We start from the raw sequence: 24,201 nt of genomic DNA, 5'->3' as shown, positions 1-24,201 counted from the left end.
CTGCCTCTTTTCCTAATAAAGCTCTCGAGCAATTTGAGAAAGCCCAAAAGGAATATGAGGTGAAAGTGAACTGTTCTCAGCTTGCCCAAACTAAGCATGAGCAACATGGTACATTATGCACCATCCCCTCAACATTTTTAATTCTTTCCCATTTTTAGCATTAGAATTAACCTATTATAAAAGCCAATCTTTCTCATAAAAATACAGAAATATTCAGCCTAATGCAGTAATCTGATGAACAGAACATTCCTTGAATGGTCTAAATATTCAACTAAAAATTACTTTTATTTTTGACCTAATGATATGAATGGCATACTTGTACCTATCATTCTAGAGCAGGGCACTTAGCTATAAGCTCTCATTTGGAAAACTACATATAAAATGCATAAATATTGCTGCTCTTACCTGAGACCAGGGGTCCCAAAGTGCAATTCATCCAGGCTACCTTGATCACTGCATCTTGGGACCTGTAGCCTCTTGACTATAATCTCCACATTAATTAGAATGATTGATCCAGGCCACATTACAGACCTCCATGGGCTGTTTTTGGTGCATACTTTTACCACCACTACTTAAGTTTCAGCTGAACACGTGTACATTTAAGATTCCATTCAAATCCACTCACTCAACTTGAATTTAAGTGTTTCTACAAATATAGGTTAAAATTGCTCATTCATAAGCCAACTGGTACAAATTCCTATTCATATATATCATGAAAAACTACAATACTTTAGCCAAACTAAGATATCCATATGGAGTTTTTCATTAAAAACCCACATAATGCTAACGCTATTTTTACACATCTTTTTCATGAGTTCATTCTCATTTCATTTCATGAAAAAAGAGTTAGCAATACTACTGCTTGCGGAACATATGAATGAATGAGACCAGAGACGGATATGTTACTCTCCTCTCTCCGTCCCATCAGATTAGTAAACAATAAATATTATTAGTTCCTATATTCACAGATCTCACAGTCCTTTACAAAAAAGGTAAGTATCATTATCCTCATTTTACAGATGAGGAAATGAAGGCACAGGGAAACAGACACAAGGAAGGAAGTGATTTGTCCCAGATCTTCCAGCTGAAGGGGCGGGGGGGTGGGGGAGGCACCAAGCCTCTTGAGTCCCAGTCCAGTACTCTGTCCACTAGTCCCTACATTACAGTGTATTCTGCCAGAGTTTCTCAAAATACTATAGGAGCCAGGTGACCAGTGAAAGTTCCCCACCTTCCTGGGGGCAGTGGGACATGGGGCTTCAGCCTGGGGGTGGTGGGTGGGCAGCAGGCTCTGTCCCACAGCCGCATGGCTTCAGGCTCTGGCCCCAGGCTCACCCCCACCATGTCGCCCCTGGCTCCCGCTGCCTCTTCCTGCCTGCACTCATGCAGCAGGACCCCAGGCCAGGACTCACCCCCACCCTCCCATCGCCCTGACCACCACTGCCTCCTCCACCCCCACATCCAGTCCCCCACCGCCCCTGGCCCTCCTGCCTCCTTACCCACCTCCCCATCCAGGATTTAATATGTCCTCCAGGTTGCTGGGGATGAGAAAGTCTGCTGTGAAAAGTGACACGAACAAATATATAAACAGCACTTTTTACTACAGCAGACTTGCTAGCTAGCAAGTCTTTAAAAAAAATAAAATAATCAACCAAAAAAGGCAAAACAGGCAAAGAGCCTTATTTGTATTTCTATTCTGTTTAGGTCCAGTAAAGAATAGGGACAACTGTACATTATTTTTATTATTGAGTCTATAAAAAACCCTACATAAATAAATTATAATGATTTGGACATATATATGTGCATATGTGTTTTTCCTAAAGTTAATTACATATTTTAGGGAAAACTGTCAGAGCAGCCACCAGTAAGAGTTGGTGGCCGCACCCTGAGGCCACCAAAAATTTTGTTGAGAGAACCCCTGCATTAGGCTATGTCTGCACTACAGACCTTACAGCAGCACAGCTGTGCTGCTGCGCCGCTTTACCGTCTCCCATGTAGCCACACTATGCTGATGGGCATAATTAAACCACCCCCAATGAGCAGCAGCAGCTACGTTAGCCGCTGTCCAAACCAGCACTTGGCAGTGAAACTTATGTTGGTCCAGCGGGGGCGGGGGTGTTGGTTTCCACACACCTGACTGACAAAAGTTTTATTGACAAAAGCCTCAAAAAATAAATAAATATAGGGTTAAAAAAAAAACACACCTTAAGAACATTTGTTTCTACAAATACATGTTCCATAAGCCCTTGCTCTTGTCCAGTAATTAATCCAATTTTACATTTTAACTTAACCAGATCAATAGCTGTCTATAGGACAGCCAGAAATCAGCATCTGTATAGGAAGAATTCACAGCACTCCAGTGAAACTAATTTTGTCAAATTTCAGAGTAACAGCCCTGTTAGTCTGTATTCGCAAAAAGAAAAGGAGGACTTGTGGCACCTTAGAGACTAACCAATTTATTAGAGCATAAGCTTTCGTGAGCTACAGCTCACTTCATCAGATGCAGTGAGCTGTAGCTCACGAAAGCTTATGCTCTAATAAATTGGTTAGTCTCTAAGGTGCCACAAGTACTCCTTTAATTTTGTCAAAGTAATCTTAGTCACTTTCACTCAACAGCAAGGATGGCAGAGAAAAAAATACTTCTGTACTCAAGTGCAATACCCACTGTTTGCAGCTGCAAGGGGGTGGGGAGGGAGAGAGAGAGAGAAACAGACAATAGAACAGGGGGTTCTCAAACAGGGGGTCACGAGGTTATTATATGGGGGGTCGCGAGCTGTCAACCTCCACCCCAACCCTGCTTTGCCTCCTGCATTTATAATGGTGTTAAAAGTGCTTTTAATTTATAAGGGGGGAGTCACACTCAGAAGCTTGCTATGTGAAAGGGGTCACCAGTACAAAAGTTTGAGAACCACTGCAATAGGGTGATGCAAAGAATTCTAATGCTGGTATCTCACATTAAGTTCTAATGCCAAACAGCTAACAGTTACACTCCACAGCAACTACCACACATGTACTTTTTGGTAGCCTGACAGACTACAATGCTATACACAAACTTGTTCACTACTGTTAAGCATTTATGTAGATTCATTTTTTGTTATGCCTCTATTCAATTTTCTTAAGAAATAATCTGAAAAAGGTGTACTAATGGAGACAAATATTAGTTATAACACTAAACTGTAATACTGCCACTTGGCTATTGTTCAGACTCAAAACCAAGTCCCTGAACTCAAAATCTAAAGACTATTATTTAAGATGAGTCATCTTTGGCATATTTCCAGTTCTGCTAAAAATCATTAACCAAATTGATCTAGCCTATACCCACCAACCAATTCATGGCATTTTACTTTAGTTGCTATTTCTCTTTGATGGATGGGAGCCATACCGGTGGTTCATTGAGGGACATTTAAAAGCCCCTACAATGCAGCTGCATCTATTCTACTAAGTTAACTAATGCAACTAACTAGACTGTTATGAATCACTACATCTGCACACAGTATTCACATATGGTAAGCAGGACTGCAGTTATGCAATATGTCCAATGCTAGTGCCGCACCCAATAATTTTAGCAGCAATAACTTCTAAGCACATAACCCAGAGGTCTCCTCACTGCTTCAAACTAAAAGCACTGTGAATGACTGCTTATGGCTAGAGCCATACCAAATTCATGGCCGTAAAAACGTGTCATGGACCATGAAATCTAATCTCCCATGTGAAATCTGGTGCCCAGACAGAGGCTCCTACCCTGTGCATGGTTCCAGCTACTACTCCTGGCTGGGGATGGGAAGGAACCAGACTTCCTCTTCCGCTGCAAGGGCCGCTCCTGGGGTGAGTCAGACCCACCTCCAAGTTCTCCCACAGCTGCAGGAAGCTCCAAGGCTCCAGCTGTCACCACCCCACGCGGGGACACTGCAGCTCCATCACCTCCATAAACTGGACATATGGTAACCCACCACCCATACACTTACCATGCCTGGCCAAGAGACTTCCTCTCTGCTCCCCAGCCCTGAAGACAGTGCCTCTGCCAGCAGCAGGGCACAAGTAAGGGTGGCAATCCCATGACCCCTCTACAATAATCTTGAGACCCTCCCACCCTGGCCCCCTTTTGGGTCGGGACCCCCACAGTTACAACACCATGAAATTTCTCGTGTAAAGATCTGAAAAACATGAAAGTGACTGATTTAAAAAACCCCTGGCCATCGAATTCACCAAAATGGACCGTGAATTTGGGAGGGCCCTACTTATGGCCCACCAGGACCCCGCATTTTTGGACAGAGGTATAACTCTCATATCTACCAACACCACCATCCCTCATATTTCTGAATAAGTCCAGAAGTCAATGAAGACCCCAGCTGACAGTTGGTAGCTGTGGAAACAGCTTTATGTGGCATAGAGCTTCCTCACAAAGCAAAAGCACTGTCACTTGAAGAAAGTTTTCCTAGATGTAAAGATATAGTTGGCATCAGAAGCAGCTGCAAATAGGCAGTGGGAAGTGTTCTATCATTGCCAGGGGAGAGCTCAGCAGTTGTGCAATCAACAGAAAAAGGACTTGAATGCAACAGTTCATGAGTAGCTGCATGGTATCTTAGTGAGCACTTCATCACTGTTAAGCAACAGTTTTGAACTAGACCCAGCAGCACAGACTGGTAGGACGATGTGGTTCTCTGGGTCTCAAATGATCAGCAGTGGCTGCAGAACTTATGGATGAAGAAAGCCACTTTCCTAGAATTCTGAAGCACTCAGGCAGGTCCAGACATGTGAGACCACCAGGATGAGAGCCCTAATACAAGTACAGAGGTATGCAATAGTTACCCTGTAGAAGCTAGTCTGTTACAGGTTTCTTGTGGGCCAGTTTGGGGTCAACAAGTCCCATTGTGGTGGTGGTCTGTGCAACCAAAAGTGCTGTACTTCATATATCAAAGGCAACTAATTCTCAAAATCGATATGTTTCAGTAGCTGGGCCAAACTGTGTTGGTATTCATATACCCATTATCTGCTGACACTACTGACTCTGCAGGTGCTCACAAGCACATCAATAAGAAGGATTATTTCCTGAAAAGGCAAGATTTGGCGGATCATTAAACGTGGCTCATGAACCCCCCTGCACTGGTCAAGTACACGAGAGGATATTCACGAATGCTATTGGGTCCAGGCATGAGCAAGCCATGCTCCCACACAGTAACGTGATCAATGGAGTTTGTTCATATTGTCATTCTGAAAGTATGGCATGGAGCCCTCAGCCAATATTTTTAAGTGTGAATGCATTTAGGAATATGTCCCCATGTTTCATTATTTACAAAACTGTAGACAGATAAAGCAACTCTTATTTATGTGAAGATTTCCAGTGACACACATTTTGTTTGTAAAAACAATTTAAAACTAGTAGGTCTAAAATGCATGCGCCAGCTATGTAAGAACAAATATTCTATTCCCAGCACATTCCTTTTGTGAAGGCAAGATAATGAAAATGAAAAAATCCTACTCTGATAACATGTGAATGCCAAGTTTTCTATGTCACATTTTCAGTGTAGCTATATTTGAGGGTTTGTCTTCCTCTACAATGGACTGCAAATGAAAATACAGCATTTGATAACAAGCACATGACAGACTTTTCCTACAAGCATGGGGAGTGAAATATCCATAGCTTTGCTAAAAGATGCCTTGAGGCAATTTGACAGCTACCTACAGTTATCTGAAGTGGATCAACATTGCAGGAGGAATTATTTAGGATGGTTCAGAGATTAGCAAAGAGAAATAAAATGAAGTAGCAAAAAGACAAGTTTGGGCCATATACCTTGTCATAAATATAAAGGGAAGGGTAACCACCTTTCCATATACAGGACTATAAAATCCCTCCTGGCCAGAGGCAAAACCCTTTCACCTGTAAAGGGGTAAGAAGCTAAAATAACCTCGCTGGCACCTGACCAAAATGACTAATGAGTAGACAAGTTACTTTCAAAGCTGGAGGGAGGGGAACAAAGGCTGTCTGTCTGTCTGTGGGATGCTTTTGCCGGGAACAGATCAGGAATGCTCTTCATAACTCCTCAGAACTTCTGTTAAGTTAGTAAGTAATCTAGATAGAAATGCATTAGATTTCCTTTTGTTAAATGGCTGGTAAAATAGGTTGTGCTGAACGGAATGTATATTCCTGTTTTTGTGTCTTTTTGTAATTTAAGGTTTTCCCTAGAGGGATTCTCTATGTTTTGAATCGGATTACTTTGTAAGGTATTTACCATCCTGAGTTTACAGAGGTGATTCTTTTACTTTTTCTTTAATTAAAATTCTTCTTTTAAGAACCTGATTGATTTTTCATTGTTCTTAAGATCCAAGGGTTTGGGTCTGTGTTCACCTGTACAGATTGGTGAGGATTTTTATCAAGCCTTCTCCAGGAAAGGGGGTGTAGGACTTGGGGAAAAGACGTCTCCAAGTGCGTTCTTTCCCTGTTATTTAACACACTTGGTGGTAGCAGCATAGGGTTCAAGAACAAGGCAAAGTTTGTACCTTGGGGAAGTTTTTTAACCTAAACTGGTAAGAATAATCTTAGGGGGTCTTTCATGCAGGTCCCCACATCTGTACCCTAGAGTTCAGAGTGGGGAAGGAACCTTGACATACCTAAAATCCAGCTCATCAATAAGAACACAGAATAGCATCTCAGGAGATTAGGGAAGGTCAATTTTAGTTAATTTTTAAAAAATGTTTCATGAACATATTAAGTCTCAATCCTGAATTGGATTAATGTAGTCTTTAACTGCCATCCTGATCATAAAAAGGATGTCTTCCCACATTCCCTAAAACTGCAACATTCTACTTGGATGATCAACCAACAAATATATAATACCAGATTTCTTTGCAGATGAGACAGGCACATCCAGATCTCCATATGCTTTCTAGCAGGAAAATATTAATACAGAAATGTCATGTAGTGCTTGAAAGATATCATGGAATTAGAAGTTTCAGAAAGAGACTTTAAAAATAATATGTTTAATATTTAACTTGTCAAACTCGCCAGAAGAAGTCTTACATTTGCATTCCCAAGTTACCACTTAAAGTCAAGGTTTTAGAGTGCTTGCCTGAGTCTTCATTGCTATCTGTGAGCACTTCTTGTTTTCATTTTAGTGATATTCTACATTTTATCTGGAGACATGCCATTCTGCTCATCCTTCAGGCTTCCTGGCTGCACTAAGTGACATCAGTCAATCATTAGACCAGCTGTTAAGTGTTTTGTGTAGAGCAGGGGTAGGCAACCTATGGTACACGTGCCAAAGACGGCACCAGGAGCGGATTTTTAATGGCAAGCTGCTGCCTGCTGGGTCCCAGCCGCCGGCCCTGCTCAGCCCGCTGCCAAACCCAGGCCAGCAGCGGGCTCAGAGTGGCTGCCAGTAGGTGGCACCATACCATTAAAAATCCTGCCTGCCCCAGCCCACTCTTCTCCACCCCCCCACCCCACCCTCGGTGTGGGGTAGGGTGAAGAAGCTTAGTCCAGCCAGCTGCTGCTGCAGGGCAGGCAAGCTCCCCCCTCCTCCGCCTCTTCCCCCAGCGTGCTGGGTTCCTGCCCCTCCTCCTCTCCCTCCCTGCCACTGATCAGCTGATGGCCCTTGCGAGGAAGGGGGAGAAGCGGAGTCGCAGCGCGCTCGCTGCTCCAGGGAGGAGACGGAGAAGAAGTGGGGATGGGGCCTTGGGGACGGGGAATGGAATCAGGGCATATCCCCTCCAGCCACCTGCTGTGAGCCGCTCTGGGCAGGGGGCTGGGAGCACCCCCATGACCCTAGCCCACACCCCAGCCCTCTGCCCTGACCCCTGCACCCTCCTCACATGCCATGCCCTGACTCTTGCACCCCCCACATTCCCACCTCCACCCTGAGCACCAAACAGGAGCTCCTGCACCCCTCACACCAAACGTGAGCTGCCCAGGTAAGCACTCCACACCCAAACCTCCTGCCCCAACCCTGAGCCCCCTCCCTCATTCTAGCTCCTGGACAGACCCTACACCACATCCCCCAGCCTGCTCCTTCACCCCCAGCCCTGTGCTCAGTGCACTCCAACCCTCAGCTCAGTCCAGAGAGAGAGGAAGAGAATGGGCTAGAACTAGGGAGAAGCTAGGTACCCGCTTTATGTGGGCAGGGCTGGGATCCCAGACCAGCAGCAGGCTGAGCGGGGCCGGCGGCCGGGACCCTGGCTGGCAGGAGCCAGCGTACGGAACCCCAGACCAGCAGTGGGCTGAGCCGCTCAGCCCACTGCCGGTCTGGGGTCCCGGCTGCCGGCCACTTGCCAGCCAGGGTCCCAGTCGCAGGCCCTGCTCAGCCTGTTGCTGGCCTAGGTGAACAGAACCCCAAGCTGGCAGCGGGCTGAGTGGGGCGGCGCATAAGATCAGCATTTTAATTTAATTTTAAATGAAGCTTCTTAAACATTTTGAAACCTTGTTTACTTAACATACGACAATAGTTTAGTTATATAATATATAGACTTATAGAGAGAGACCTCCTAAAAAACATTAAAATGTATGACTGGCACGCAGAACTTTAAATTAAAGTGAATAAACAAAGACTCAGCACACCACTTCTGAAAGGCTGCCGACCCCTGGTGTAGAGCCTTTCAATTGTAATTTGCAATCTTCCTTGTGCATGGAAGACATTAATATACATACAGCTGAAGAGTTACATTAGTTGCAACAAAGATCACTCAGTGATGGGAAAAACCCTCCTGGAAAGGCAAAAAGCTGGAAACATAGCTAAGCAACGCAATTCCATTAACAAGAATTAAAGAAAACTAGAAGCAAGCACTGCTCCCCAAGAGCATCAATAAAGACATCAGCAGAAAGCTCTTTAAAAAGCCGTGGCAGTTCTAAAGTGTGGAAAGTAGATGATTATTTCAGTTTAAGGAGATGGTGCACAAGATTAATAATATATAACCTTTCCACTTTCAGGTTAAGATGCTGAAGCCACAAAACTCCAATTTTATTTACATGACAAACTCTACAAATATAAAAAGGAGGAAACCTCATATCTGGTGAGAGATAGGTATGATAATGCACACGCTACAAGAGTCACAGCAGGTATGGGATTTTATCCTTTGTGTCCATTTGCCACTTTTAATTCCTGATTTAGCAACGGTTTGCCAAGTATCAAATACCATTCCTGCAGCTTTTCCTTTCTGATAGGAATACACAGTTTTCACTATAATTTTTTTACAGGAAGTTTTATTATTTCTGAAATTGAGACTCATTCCCCTATGTTCTCATTGGTCATCCAGTTTACTACCTTAGAGGCAGAGGACTGAATGCATCCCAAGGCTGAGCTATCCACTATATGAGTGAACGAGAAGATCTGGGCCATCAGTTTTGAAAATGGAATTTTATTTTTAAAAACCAAGTTTCTAAAGTTTATATTCAGAAAGCTCTTGATTGTGACAACAGCTTTCTGAATATAAAAGATGCAGTGTTGTCTACTGAAGTCTGCAGACAACCCACTCTAGTAAACTCTACTGCTACTGTCTGAAGCTTTCACAAAATAGCAGTTAGTCAACAACTAACCATCATCATTGCTGCTAAGTAACTCCTGGCCTGTAGAAGTCAAAACTATGATTAACCGCAGCAAGAATTTAACCATGACCTTGACCCAAGGTGTCATTTTACTTTAAAAAATGCACAAGCAGGAGGCTCTCAGGAGAAGCTCCAAGGCGGGGACGGGGGGGGGGGGGGGACAGCTGAACTGCCCTGCAATTGATAGCCTGCCACACAGGGAACTTGGGGGAGCTGATAGGGGGACTGCTGGTCCACCCTGGTTCCAAGCGCACACCAACTAGCTCCAACGGGCTCCTTTTTCTGCAAACAATGGACAAAGCAGGCAGCTGCCAAACAACATTATAAGTGAGCATTGCACTACCTTAAATGAGCCTGTTCTCTAACTGATCAACATAATGAAACAACATTGTTGGGACGACTTTAAGTGAGAAGTTACTGTACTAACATCCAGCTATTTACTTCTATGTGCAAGAACTAGTGACCTGTGATAATTTCTTTGATTTCACAAATTAACATACAACCACACAGTACTGAATTATTATGAATGCTAGAGACTGAATTCAACCTCTTCTGAGAAATCCTAGTTAACTTACTCTGATGCCTAGAACCATAAAGTTTTTATATCTAATACTTACTAATAAATGTACCAAAATATGAATGGATGTTTCCTGGGTACATTATAACCCCTCTTAAGCCTTTGTGTAGGCTAAGCACATCCAAAGAATTATGAAGATTCAGAATCTGAGTTCACTAGCTACCTCCTGAGAAATCCAAACCTTCAAACTGTAGTGAATATGAAGTACATAGGCCCAGATTTTTAAAGGTATTTAAACAATGCTCTGCTCAGCTTTCAACCCCATTGAAAGTCAACAGGGTTTAGACTCCTACATGCCTAAGTCACTTCTGAAAATGGGACTTAGCCCCGCTAAGTAATTTTGCAGATTCTCCATCACTGACAGTTTTGGATTCTCCATCAATGAGAATTTTTAAAACAAGACTGGATGTTTTTCTAAAACATGTACTCTAGGAATTATTTTGGGGAAGCAATGATTAAGCAGTCAATTTGCAAACATCTAGAAAATAATAAGGTGATAAGTAACAAGCATGGATCTGTCAAGAATAAATCATGTCAAACCAACCTGACAGCTTTCTTTGACAGGGTAACAAGCCTTGTGAATAGGGGGGAAGTGGCAGACATGGTATATCTTGACTTCAGTAAAGCTTTTGATGCTGTCTCACATGACCTTCTCATAAACTTCTCCGATGAAGTGAGCTTTAGCCCACGAAAGCTTATGCTCTAATAAATTTGTTAGTCTCTAAGGTGCCACAAGTACTCCTGGTTTTTTTGCAGATACAGACTAAAACGGCTGCTACTCTGAAACCTGTCAAACTAGGGAAATACAACCTAGATAGAGCTATTATAAGGTGGGTACAAAACTGGTTGGAAAATTGTTCCCAGAGAGTAATCATCAGTGGTTCACAGTCGTGCTGTGGGGTCCCACAGGGATCAATTCTGGGTCCGGTTCTGTTCAATATCTTCATCAATGATTTAGATAATGGCATAGAGTACACTTATAAAGTTTGTGGACAATACAAAGCTGGGAGGGGTTGCAAGTGCTTTGGAGGACAGGATTAAAATTCAAAATGATCTGGACAAACTGGAGAAATGGTTTGAAGTAAATAGGATGAAATTCAATAACGACAAATACAAAGTACTCCATTTAGGAAGGAACAATCAGTTGCACACATACAAAATAGGAAATGACTGCCTAGGAAGAAGTATTGCAGAAAGGGATCTGGGGGTCATAGTGGACCACAAGCTAAATATGAGTCAACAGGGTAACGCTGTTGCAAAAAAACCAACATCATTCTGGGATGTATTAGCAGGAGCGTTGTAAGCAAGACACGAGAAGTAATTCTTCCGCTCTACTCTGCGCTGATTAGGCCTCAACTGGAGTATTGTGTCCAGTTCTGGGCACCACATTTTAGGAACGATGTGGACAAATTGGAGAGAGTCCAGAGAAGAGCAACAAAAATTATTAAAGGTATAGAAAACATGACTTATGAGGAAAGATTGAAAAAATTGGGTTTGTTTAATCTGGAGAATAGACTGAGGGGGGGACATAACCGTTTTTAAGCACATAAAAGGTTGTTAGGAGGAAGAGGGAGAAAAAAAATTCTCCTTAACCTCTGAGGATAGGACAAGAAGCAATGGACTCACATAGCAGCAAGAGCATCTTAGGTTGGACATTAGGAAAAACTTCCTGTCAGGGTGGCTAAGCACCAGAATAAATTACGTAGGTAGGTTATGGAATCGCCATTATTGGACATTCTTCAGAGCAGGTTAGACAAACACCTGTCAGGGATGGTCTAGATAATACTTAGTCCTGCCATGAGTGCAGGGGACTGGACTAGAAGACCTCTCGAGTTCCCTTCCAGTCCTATGATTTTATGATAGCGGATGATCAAAAGACACCGTTAAACTTTAGCGATAAGTATCCCATTCTTTTGTCGGGAAAAAAGGGCTATCCAAAGCAACACCAGCAGTCTCTCTGTTTTTCTTACTCTTGATTTTTTTTGGATCAGCATGATCCAGTGAATGGGAGAGAGCTCAAGTGCAGAATTACTTTTTGGGATGGGAGAAACTGACTAGACTAGTCAATGAATTTTGACTGCGCAAAGCTTCCACAGAAGTTATATGTGTAGATCATTCAAAACTGTCAAGCATTTTACCATAGAAGATAAGCATCTTGAGTGACTTTTTGCTTTGGCTAGATAGAAGTATATTGAAATGTCAAGAAATCTTGTTGACTCCCTGTTAACTCAAGTTTTTTGTGCACACATGCAGTGTTAACTCAAGTCCAGTTAAATGAGTTAAGGGATCACATACCACAGTGGTAATCGGTGAACAACAATCTAGACCAGAGATACTTGGACTGTGGCTCTTGAGCCGCAAGTGGCTCTTCTATGTGTCTCCTGCAGTTCTTTGCGGCACCTGATATTAAAATATTTAATGAACAACTAATCAGGGTGCTTTTACTGTTATTAACCAATTGTACTTGATAAAGTACTTGGTCCATAACTTAATCTGAGAATAATATCTATATATAAACTAAATATTTCCCTGTCATATTGTTTCAAATATGAATATATAGTTACCATAGTAAATGAAACGATGAATTCATACTACTGTGGCTCTTTAGAGTAATGTTAATAGCTAATTTGGCTCCTGAACCACTGAGGTCTGAGGCATTGCACTGTGTAGTGTTTGGAAGGCCTTCATAGATTCCAGTGCCAGAAGGGACAGTTGCAATCACTGAATCTGACTTCCTGTACAGCATAGGCCATAGAATGAAAGGACTGGAAGTCATCTAGTCCAGTCTCCTGCACTCACTGCAGGACTAAGCATTATCTAGACCATCCCTAACAGGTGTTTGTCTAACCTGCTCTTAAAAATTTCCAATAATGAAGATTCCACAACCTCCCTAGGCAATTTACTCCAGTGCTTAACAACCCTAACAGTTTAGGAAGTTTTTCCTAATGTCCAACCTAAACTTCCCTTGCTGCAGTTTAAGCCCATTGCTTCTTGTCCTATCCTCAGAGGTTAAGAAAAACCATTTTTCTCCCTCTTCCTTGTAACAACCTATTATGTACTTGAAAACTGATGTCTCCCCTCAATCTTCTCTTTTCCAGAGTAAACAAACCCAATTTTTTCAATCTTCCCTCAAAGGTCATGTTTTCTATTTACTTAAGACCATTTCTCCAGTTTGTCCAGATCATTCTGAATTTTAATCCTATCCTCCAAAGCACATGCACCCCTCCCAGCTTGGTATCATCCACAAACTTTATAGGTGTGTTCTCTATATGCCATTATCTAAATCATTGATGAAGATATTGAACAGAACCGGACTCAGAACTGATCCCTGTGGGACCCCACTCAATATACCTTCCAGCCTGACTGAACCACTGATAACTACTCTCTGGGAATGGTTTTCCAACCATTTATGCACCCCCTTTATAGTAGCTCCATCTAAGTTGTGTTTCTCAAGTTTGTTTATGAGAAGGTCATGCAAGACAGAATCAAAAGCCTTATTAAAGTCAAGGTATACCACATCTACCTCTTCCCCCCTACCCACAAGGCCCATTACCCTGTCAAAGAAAGCTATTAGGTTGATTTGATATGATCTGTTCTTGACAAATACATGCTGATTGTTACTTATCCTATTATCTTCTAGGTGCTTGCAAATTCATTGCTTAATTATTTGCTCCATTACCTTTCTGGGTACTGAAGTTAAGCTGACTGGTCTGTGATTCCCTGGGTTGTCCTTATTTCCCTTTTTATAGATTCAGACTATATTTATTTGAGCTCCTGATTAATCGCAGTTAACTCACACGATTAACTCAAAAAAATTAACTGCAATTAAAAAAATTAATCTTGATTAATTGCACAGTTAAACAATAGAATACCAATTGAAATGTATTAAATATTTTGGATGTTTTTATAAATTTTCAAATATACTGATTTCAATTACAACACAGAATACAAAGTGTACAGTTCTCACTTTATATTATTTTTATTATAAATATTTGCACTGTAAAATAGAAGTACTGTAGCGCAATCTCTATTGTGAAAGTGTAACTTACAAATGTAGATTTTTGTTACATAACTGCACTCAAAAACAAAACAATGTAAAACTTCAGAGAATACAAGTTCATTCAGTCCTACATCTTGTTCAGCCAATCGCTAAGACTAACAAGTTTGTTTACATTGACAGGAGATACTGCTACCTGCTTCTTATTTACTATGTCCCCTGAAAGTGAGAACAGGCATTCGCATGGGACTTTTGTAGCCAGCGTTGCAAGGTATTTATGTGCCAAATACAATAAATATTTGTATGCCCCTTCATGCTTCAGCCAACATTCTGGAAAACATGCTTCCAGGCTGACAATGTTGGGGGGGGAACGGGGGGAGGGAGGAAAAAAGTGTGTAAATTAAATTTGTGACTGAACTCCTTGGGGGAGAACTGTATGTCCCCCTGCTCTGTTTTACCTGCATTCTGCCATATATTTAATGTTATAGCAGTCTCGGATGATGACCCAGCACATGTTGTTTGATTTATGAATACCGTTACTGCAGATTTAACAAAACGCAAAGAGGGTACCAATGTGAGATTTCTAAAAATAGCTATAGCAGATGCTTAAATCTTGGGTCAAGTGAAGTGCCATCCAAAATTTGAGAGGGACAAGGTGTGGAGCATGCTTTCAAGAGTCTTAAAAGAGCAACACTCTGATGTGGAAACTACAGAACCCAAATCACCAAAAAAATAATAAATAATAATAATAATCAACCTTCTGCTGGTGGCATCTGACTCAAATGATGAAAATGAACATGCATCGGTCCACACTGCTCTCGATTGTTATCAAGCAGAACCCACCATCAGCATGGACGCATATCCTCTGGAATGGTGGTTGAAGCATACAGGGACATATGAGTCTTTAGCGCATCTGGCACATAAATATGTTGGGATGCCAGTTACAACAGTGCCTGTTCTCACTTTCAGGCAACATTGTAAACAAGAAGCGAACACCATTATCTCCTGCAAATATAACCAAATATGTTTGTCTGAGCAACTGGCTGAAGTAGGACTGAGTGGACTTGTAGGCTCTAAAGTTTTACATTGTTTTGTTTTTGAGTGCACTGGAATGCATTACCTAGGGAGGTGGTGGAATCTCCTTCCTTAGAGGTTTTTAAGCCCTGGTTGGGATGATTTAGTTGGGGATTGGTCCTGCTTTGAGCAGGGGGTTGGACTACTAGATGACCTCCTGAGGTCCCTTCCAACCCTGATATTCTATGACCTCATTATTAAGTGTAGCGGGAAACACTTTAGCAAAAGTTATCTTAGTGCACCTACAACAGCTGGTGAATTGTGTCTATCCTGAATCACAGTGCAGATTCAGGGCTGCATCAACTCCAAGAAAAGTGCAGAGCGCAAAACCGACAATTGTACATCTCCTTTGTGGACCTAACAAAGCATTCGACATAGTCAGCAGAGCAGATCTATTTGCAATACTAGAAAAGATAGGATGCCCACAAACCCTTTTAAGTCTTATATGTTCATTCCACAACAACATGAGAGCAACTGTCCAGTCTCATGGGCCCACTTCAGACAGCTTTAAGATGAAAAGCAGAGTGAGGCAAGGATGTGCTCTTGCCCCTACACTCTTTGGCATCTTCTCAGTACTCTTGAACTGTGCGTTTATGGACATGAAAGATGGAGTGTATATCCACACAAGATCAGATGGGAAACTCTTCAACCTGTCCCAACATAAGTCAAAGACCAAACTCAAAAAGATGCTAATCAGGGAACCTCTATTTGCTGATGATGCTGCCCTCATAACACACAATGAAGATCTACTATAAGAATTCCTGGACCGCCTTTCAAGTACCTGTCAGGCATTTGCTCTCACCATCAGCATCAAGAAAACTGTTCTATTAGGACAGAGAGTTTCACAAGATCATTCAACTACCTTAAATGCTAGAACCAGCTAGAAGTAGTCCAAAAGTTCAGCTATTTAGGTTCTACACGGACCACCAACCTCTCACTGGATGAAGAACTAAATGTTCGCATTGAAAAGGCTGCCACCACCTTCAGCAGACTAACTAAAAGAGCACGGAACAATTCAAAGCTTACCAGCAAGACCAAAATGCTAGTGTATCAAGCTTGTGACCTCAGCACTCTCATGTATGGTGGGAAAACATGGACAACGTAAGGCTCATCAGGAGTTTCCATCTACATTGTTTACACTGCATACTCAAGCAAGACAAGGTGGGTCAGAATATCTTTTACTGGACCAACTTCTGTTGGCGGGAGAGAAGTTTTTGAGCTTACACAAAGCTCTTTCTGCACTAATACCTGCAGTCATCCACATTCATCTGAACATCTGACTACAATCACTACAGACAAGAGACAACTAGTTTGTGAAGAAAAACAAAGCCAATTCGGCTAAGATTAAGAAAGCTTTGCAGAACAGAGTAAATGCCGATTCTGCACACATGCTAAATCTACTGTCAAAAGATTTGAAAGGATAGGTGAGATACTATCTATGCTCCTGATTGCACAATGGACTCCTGTATCCCCACAGACTTCAACATTTCTTTGCACAAGTACAGGGATCCACCCACACAGGACCTTGATCATACAACTGGATTTCTGATTAAGTTATTTTTCAACAGCCACTTTACAGCTTCCAAATACAAAAACAGAAAGGTGGCAGCACATATGTCACATCTCAAGTAATAAGGTGAAAAACTTGTAAGCAAGCTGCAGAAGTATGTTTCAGACTAATCCAAGTGAATAAAGATCTATGAAGAATGTAGACTGAGTGCTCCTCTACGCTTAAAAGGCTGCAACTGCGCCACTGCAGTGCTTCAGTGAAGACACTACCTAAAAAAATGGGAAAGCTTCTACTGTCGGCATAGGTAATCCACCTCCCCAAGAAGCATTAGTTATGTCAACAGGAGAAGCCCTCTCATCGACACAGTGCTGTCTACACCAGGAGTAAGGTCAGTATAACTGTCAATCAGGGGTGTGGATTTTACTGGCCAGAAAAAATTCACTAGAAAATTGTTCAAAATACTGAAGCCAGTAGTAACGGTTTTGTATAGAGAAGTTCGTGTTCCATTGCTGAAGCTACTGAAGCATGGAGGAAGACGAACAATTATTAAAATGCAGAACATGCATTTTATCATTAATTGCAAGTATTATGTGGTACTCCTCATTATTTTCTAAAATATATAAACAATTTCTGCATGTGCTTGTTCCACTCACAGCAGCAGAACCAAACACCTGCATTTATAGGTGTATAATCTATATATATTATAGATTAATAGGTTTATGATGAAAGTAGGTTTTCTGCCAACAATAGTTGAACTGCAAGCCAGCTGCCTCAATTTAAAAAAAGTCTTGTTCACCAGTTGAGTACTGTAACAGCTATCCAGTAATGATAATCTCATGTACATGATCACGAAAGTAGTGTCAATTAACTGCTAAGGGTTCTGTCAGCTCTGAATGAGTATTTTCATCATTTCACCTGGTGCACTTAAAGATTAGAAAACTGCATCAGGACAACTTCAAAGTTGATTTTTGTTTTCAGCATTTTATTTTTGAATGACTTCAAGACCCCCTCTGTGAATTTCAATAACTGGATGCAACAGTAACAACTCTGACTTTTGCTCATTAAGTGTAATTGTTTAAAATGTTACATTACTGATATTAACATTTTGCAAGATTGTATGTATAAAAAAATCAAAATTTTCAACTTTGTTAACATCTTGAAATACTAAGCTTTTCAAGGTTAACAATGACGCAACTTTCATAGTGACAAAGATTTTATTCCACTTCGTATGAATAAAAATTTTCAATAAAAACTGTATTAAGGCTCCATTCTGAAAGCACTTATGCTACTGAAATCAAACTAGTCATGCTGTGAAGTGCTTAAGTGTTTGTATGATGGAATTTTCGTTTTTTGCCTGAAGCAGTTTTGTAAAGTTCAAAAATACCCTATCGTAGTGACACTGAACAGTTTAAAACCAGCATTTATAAAACTTAATTCATAATCAATTTAACCTAAAATTGCAAGCCATACCATAAATTTTCAAATTAAGTTGGGGCTTTACAAAGCTAGTGTAAATCAATGATTTTTAAAGTCCCTCCACCATTTTATTCTATTTTTATGAAAAATGTTCTGTAAATACAACAGAGAACCCCACATCCAAAGTAGCCTGCAGAATTAAGTTTACATGCATCTAATAGAACACTAACCATCTATCCATACTATAACAGTATCATACACAACCACTGGTGATTATTCATGATCTTGGCTGTCTGGTAAACATTTGCCATGCATTTGTCAGCTTAATTCTTTCCATCCCAGTATAGTATGCATTTCAAACAAAGATCTATTCTACAGTACATGCACTTCCTACATTTTCCAGCTATTTTCCCAGTCTCCAATCTGTTTTTATAAAATGTGCAATAAGTCTGAACAACACTAAAACTTTAGATTAAAACAACTTTCTACAGAAGCATTGCTAAACAAGAACTTCACGGAAATAAAGTCTCAAAAAAAAAAAAAGATTTAACAAGGCTTATTGAAAGTTAACTATTTAAGTGACACCTAATTTTTGGCCATTTTTAGTTTTAAGATAAGATATACGGCACTATTTAGGTAAAGAACACAGCATGAACGTTAGTAGTATTTAAAGGAAGATAAAGCTGTATTCTGACCCATTCTTGACATCAATCCAGTTCCAGGACAGACAATAGTTTTGCTTTACATTATTAACAAGCAGCAGGAAAAGAAAAAAAGTTACTAAAAATAAACAAACAAAATAGTCTTCACATTTTTATATAAACAATTAATGGAACTATGAAAATATAAAAATATTACTGAAATACTTTTGCTTTAGCTTTGAGAGAGGAATTTTAGCCATACTACCAACAGTGCAAGTAGATCTGGCTTCTCTGGTTATCTTTTAAGTAGACTTCACCAGTCAATCACAATGCAATGACAGCATATTCAATAGGCAAATTCTGGTTGTCATGTCTAACTGAAGTTAGAACAGGTTTCAGAGTAGCAGCAGTGTTAGTCTGTATCCGTAAAAAGAAAAGGAGTACTTATGCACCGCTACAGACTAGGGACCGAATGGCTCGGCAGCAGTTCTGCAGAGAAGGACCTAGGAGTTACAGTGGAAGAGAAGCTGGATATGAGTCAACAGTGTGCCCTTGTTGCCAAGAAGGCCAATGGCATTTTGGGCTGTATAAGTAGGGGCATTGCCAGCAGATCGAGGGACGTGATCGTTCCCCTCTATTCAACATTGGTGAGGCCTCATCTGGAGTACTGTGTCCAGTTTTGGGCCCCACACTACAAGAAGGATGTGGAAAAATTCGAAAGAGTTCAGCGGAGAGCAACAAAAATGATTAGGGGACTGGAACACATGAATTATGAGGAGAGGCTGAGGGAACTGGGGATGTTTAGTCTACGAAGAGAAGAAAGAGGGGGGATCTGATAGCTGCTTTCAACTACCTGAAAGGGGGTTCCAAAGAGGATGGCTCTAGACTGTTCTCAGTGGTAGCAGATGACAGAACAAGGAGTAATGGTCTCAAGTTGCAATGGGGGAGATTTAGGTTGGATATTAGGAAAAACTTTTTTACTAGGAGGGTGGTGAAACACTGGAATGTGTTACCTAGGGAGGTGGTGGAATCTCCTTCCTTCGAAGTTTTTAAGATCAGGCTTGACAAAGCCCTTACTGGGATGATTTAGTTGGGGACTGGTCCTGCTTTGAGCAGGGGGCTGGACTAGATGACCTCCTGAGGTCCCTTCCAACCCTGATATTCTATGATTCTACTTGTGGCACCTTAGAGACTAACAAATTTGAGCATAAGCTTTCGTGAGCTACAGCTCACTTCATCGGATACATCGTGCATCCGATGAAGTGAGCTGTAGCTCACGAAAGCTTATGCTCAAATAAATTGGTTAGTCTCTAAGGTGCCACAAGTACTCCTTTTCTTTTTGCGAATACAGACTAACACGACTGTTACTCTGAAACAGGTAAGGTGAGATATTACCAGCAGGAGAGCTCGGGGGGAAAAACCTTTTGTAGTGATAATCAAGGTGGGCCATTTCCAGCAATTGACAAGAACATGTGAGGAAGGGGGGGAGGGTTGAATAAACATGGGGAAATAGTTTTACTTTGTGTAATGACACATCCACTCCCAGTCTTTATTCAAGCCTAAGTTAATTGTACCCAGTTTGCAAATTAATTCGAATTCAGCAATCTCTCATTGGAGTCTGTTTTTGAAGTTTTTTTGTTGAAGAATTCCCACTTTTCGGTCTGTAATCAAGTGACCAAAGAGACTGAAGTGTTCTCCGACTGGTTTTTGAATGTTATAATTCTTGACATCTGATTTGTGTCCATTTATTCTTTTCGTAGAGACTGTCCAGTTTGACCAATGTACATGGCAGAGGGGCACTGCTGGCACATGATGGCATATATCACATTGGTAGATGTGCAGGTGAACCAGCCTCTGATAGTGTGGCTGATGTGATTAAGCCCTATGATGGTGTCCCCTGAATAGATATTTGGACACAGTTGACAAGGGGGCTTTGTTGCAAGGATAGGTTCCTGGGTTAGTGGTTTTGTTGTGTGGTTGTTAGTGAGTATTAGAAGTTAGAACAGTTTTCCCTCTTCCACATACTACAGTCAGTAGGGATGTCATAAATATGAAGGGAAGGGTAACCCCTTTCTGTATACAGTGCTATAAAATCCCTCCTGGCCAGAGGCAAAATCCTTTCACCTGTAAAGGGTTAAGAAGCTAAGGTAACCTCACTGGCACCTGACCCAAAATGACCAATGAGGGGACAAGATACTTTCAAATCTGGAGAGGGGTGGGGGGGAGGCTTTTGTCTGTCTGTGTAATACCTTTGCTGGGAATAGATCAAGGATGCAAGCCCTCCAACTCCTGTAAAGTTCATAAGTAATCTGGCTAGAAAATGTGGTTTTCTTTGTTTCGGCTTGTAAATTCACTGTGCTGGAGGGAATGTGTATTCCTGTTTTTCTGTCTTTTTGTAACTTAAGGTTTTGTCTAGAGGCATTCTCTGTTTTGAACCTGACTGCCTGTAAGATTATCTTCCATTCTAATCTTACAGAGTGTTTCTTTTATCTTTGTTTTGTTCTTCTAATGAAGTGCTGGTTTTTTCAGAATCTGATTGGGTTTTTAGGGTTCTAAGAAACCCAAGTTGGTCTGTGGAGAACTAGGGACTCCAAGTGGTCCTTTCCTTGTTCTTTGTCTAAATCACTTGGTGGTAGCAGCATAATGTTCAAGAACAAGGCAAAGTTTGTGCCTTGGGAAAGTTTTTAACCTAAGCTGGTAAAAATAAGCTTAGGGGGTCTTTCATGCAGGTCCCCACATCTGTACCCTAGAGTTCAGAGTGGGGAGGTCACCTTCCTTTTCCTCTCATACTACCAACTCTCCTTTCCAAAACATGAACCAGCCTTCTTAATAGGAAGTTCTGTTTCTGAACAGACTATTTACACTCAAGGTACATTCTATAATCTAGATAACGATTTGGGGGGAAAAAAATCAGTTGTAGTGGGAAAAGCACTGCAGACAGGAAGAAAATATTAGTCACACAATTTCATATTAGCAGAAATCTCACTGTCAGGGATGGTCTAGAATGATAATACTTAGTCCTGCCATGGGGGGGGGGGGGGAGAAGAGAGAAGAGTTGTAGAAAAAAGTTAAATGCAAAATTGTTGTAACTGGCTAGTCAAGTTATCTAGTTCACAATATATAAACAGCTATGTCAAGACATTTTTATTCCCTACACTAAATGGACAGTCCACATCAAATAAACCACACTTTTGAATTTTTTTTTAAATTCACTACATCTAAGATTAAAACCAGTAGTTTAAGAAATTCTCTATACAGAATGTACCACCAAATACACAGTATAGTCAGTTCCACTGTTTCTATAATCACTGTATAGCAGCTACCACTTGTTTGAGTCTTTCACACCAAGAGAGAACATTTGTCTTTCTACATTGCAAAATGACAAAATCTGAAGAGCCAGTGCAGTAAACAGCACCAGTTTATACTCTGCAGTGCACCAGAATTCAGGTTACTGCTCTTTCAAGAAAAAAAAAAAAAGGCAAGGTTCATCAAAAGCACACATTGTTCAAAGTCTCTCTTCCCATCAGGCACATTTAAACCGGAATCAGCGCCTCAATCCGGTTTACGGGACTCTGCTAGTGCCACAGTTGCTGTGCAATCTCAAAGAGGACCTTCCAACGGCAGCTGCTTGCCAGACAGCCAAGCGCCAGCAGGCCGGGGCGAGCTGTATCAGTCGGTTACAGTGAACCAGGTTTGACGCCGAGCTGCCTCCTCCTGCTGCACCAGCATCGCCGCTCCCTCCCCAGCGACCTGCCCCCGCACGGCCCTCCGCAGAGACCGGCCCGGCCCGCCCCATCTCCAGGACCCCCAAGAGTCGGCGAGGGGCCCGGCAGCTCGGGGGCAGCCGGGCCCCAGCGCCATGAGGAGCCGGGCCCGCTCTACCCGCATCCACCCCGCGGGGGTGGCGGCGGCCCGGCCTAACGGCGCGGAGGAGAGACGCGGCTATCCCACGCCCTGCCGGCGGCGTCGGGGGCCGCCTGGTCCGGGCAGGCGTGACCCACGAAGGAGCCGGGGCGGGCAGAGCCCGTGAGGGTGGGGTGCGTGACCGCCTCACTCACCGCAAGCCGCGGGGCCAGGCCGGGCCGCTGCCTCCACTCAAGAGCCACCGCTTCCTCCTCCGGCTAGGAGACAAAATGGCGGCGGCAGGAAGTACCATCAGCTCCGCCGCCCCGCCCCAGGGCCCCTGTTCCCGTACGCTGCGCAATCCGCGTACCGAGCTACCCGTGCCCCGGCGGGGCGCAACGGCCCCAGCGCAAACGGCTCCGCACGCCCAGGCAGCCCGCCTACCAAAAAAGCTTTTCCCCACTCGCCAGAGGACAAGCAACCCTACGCAAACATCGCACTTCCGAAAAAAACAACATCAGGCTACTCAGGTCGCTGCGCAAATAGCGCTAAAGCCGCTTCGCCTACCTCTCCAGGGAACAGCCATCCTCAGCGAGGAATCGCACCCAACATACGTAAACCGCGGTCCGCGCGCGGGGGTAAGCCCTATCCGCGCAAATCGCGTAGCCTACAGATGGGGGCAAATCTCTCTCCCACGCAAACTCTGCGCCCTATGCCCTGAGTCCGCTTCCCACCGCAATCGGCGCAAGGGAGCCAGAGACGCCCCTACGCACATCACGTAGCATTCTGCAGGTTAACCAGCCGCCAAATGCGCAAAATGCGTAAACACCAGAAAAAGCCGATCCCCTTCCCGTTCTCTTACACCACCTACGCAGATCGCTGGCTGCAGGACGCGGGCGCCGTGAACGGCACAAGAGTTACGCACACAGCGTAGCACCCCCTCCCCCCCCACAAGAGGAAAGCGGGTCGGAATACAACGTTGAGCAGCAGGCCTCAGCCAGACACAGACGTCCCAACGAAAACTGAGTAGCCTCCCTGACGCAGCGGCCGCATTACGCAATGCGGATTACGCTATCAGAACAACGTAACCGAGGATGTTGAATACCGACACCCCCACCTCCGCTCGACCGCGCCCCCCAGTCGAGGGAGCCGCTTCCCTCGCGCGCGAACTCGGCTCTCACCTGGGGACGGGCAGGCCGCGCTCTCCACCCTCCCGCCGGACCGGGTGCCGTGGGGCCCGGAGCGGGGGAGGCGTCTCCTCCGCCTCGCACTGGAGAGGGGAGGCTGGGGCGCGGGCCTCCGCGGGGCAGATAAAGACCGAGGGGCAGCGGGAGGGACCCACAGCGGCGCCGCACTGACCTCACCGCGCAACGCTCTGCGTCGCGGCGCAACAGACCACGCCCCCTCCGCCGGCGACGTGCGTCCCCCCCCCGCTTCCTTAGCCCGGCCCCTGGAGCCCCGGGCCCAAGGAGGAGCCGGGCGCGGGCGGGGCGCGTGGGAGAGAGGTCGGGTCGCTCTGCGCGCGCGCGCTGCACGGCACTGGGGAGGAAGGGAGCGCTGCGGGGCAGGGCGGGTATTGCGCGGGGGAAGGGCGCTCTTGGGGGTCTGTAG

At 43.4% G+C, this 24,201-nt stretch overlaps 1 protein-coding gene across 16 annotated transcripts in view; it reads right to left on the bottom strand.

Annotated features, from left to right (window-relative positions):
* Positions 1 to 23,977, bottom strand: part of BRD4 (bromodomain containing 4) — a 228,353-nt gene extending 204,376 nt beyond the window's left edge. For 8 of the 16 annotated variants that reach the window (XM_073319258.1, XM_073319263.1, XM_073319261.1 and 5 more), the window contains exon 1: positions 23,772 to 23,977. Coding sequence is in view for 1 of the 16 variants with exons in the window: in XM_073319270.1 (XP_073175371.1) it covers positions 23,158 to 23,176 (19 nt within the window). In the remaining 15 variants the exon portion in view is untranslated. Of the gene's footprint in view, positions 1 to 22,805; positions 22,906 to 23,157; positions 23,400 to 23,771 lie in introns of those variants that run through there. The other 8 variants (XM_073319267.1, XM_073319268.1, XM_073319269.1 and 5 more) reach the window with 4 other exon arrangements.
* Between the last annotated feature and the right edge of the window lie 224 nt (positions 23,978 to 24,201).

This window comes from Lepidochelys kempii, chromosome 20 (assembly GCF_965140265.1).
Source record: "Lepidochelys kempii isolate rLepKem1 chromosome 20, rLepKem1.hap2, whole genome shotgun sequence".
Classification (NCBI taxonomy): Eukaryota; Metazoa; Chordata; order Testudines; family Cheloniidae; genus Lepidochelys; species Lepidochelys kempii.
This window is presented reverse-complemented; position numbering and strand designations above follow the sequence as displayed.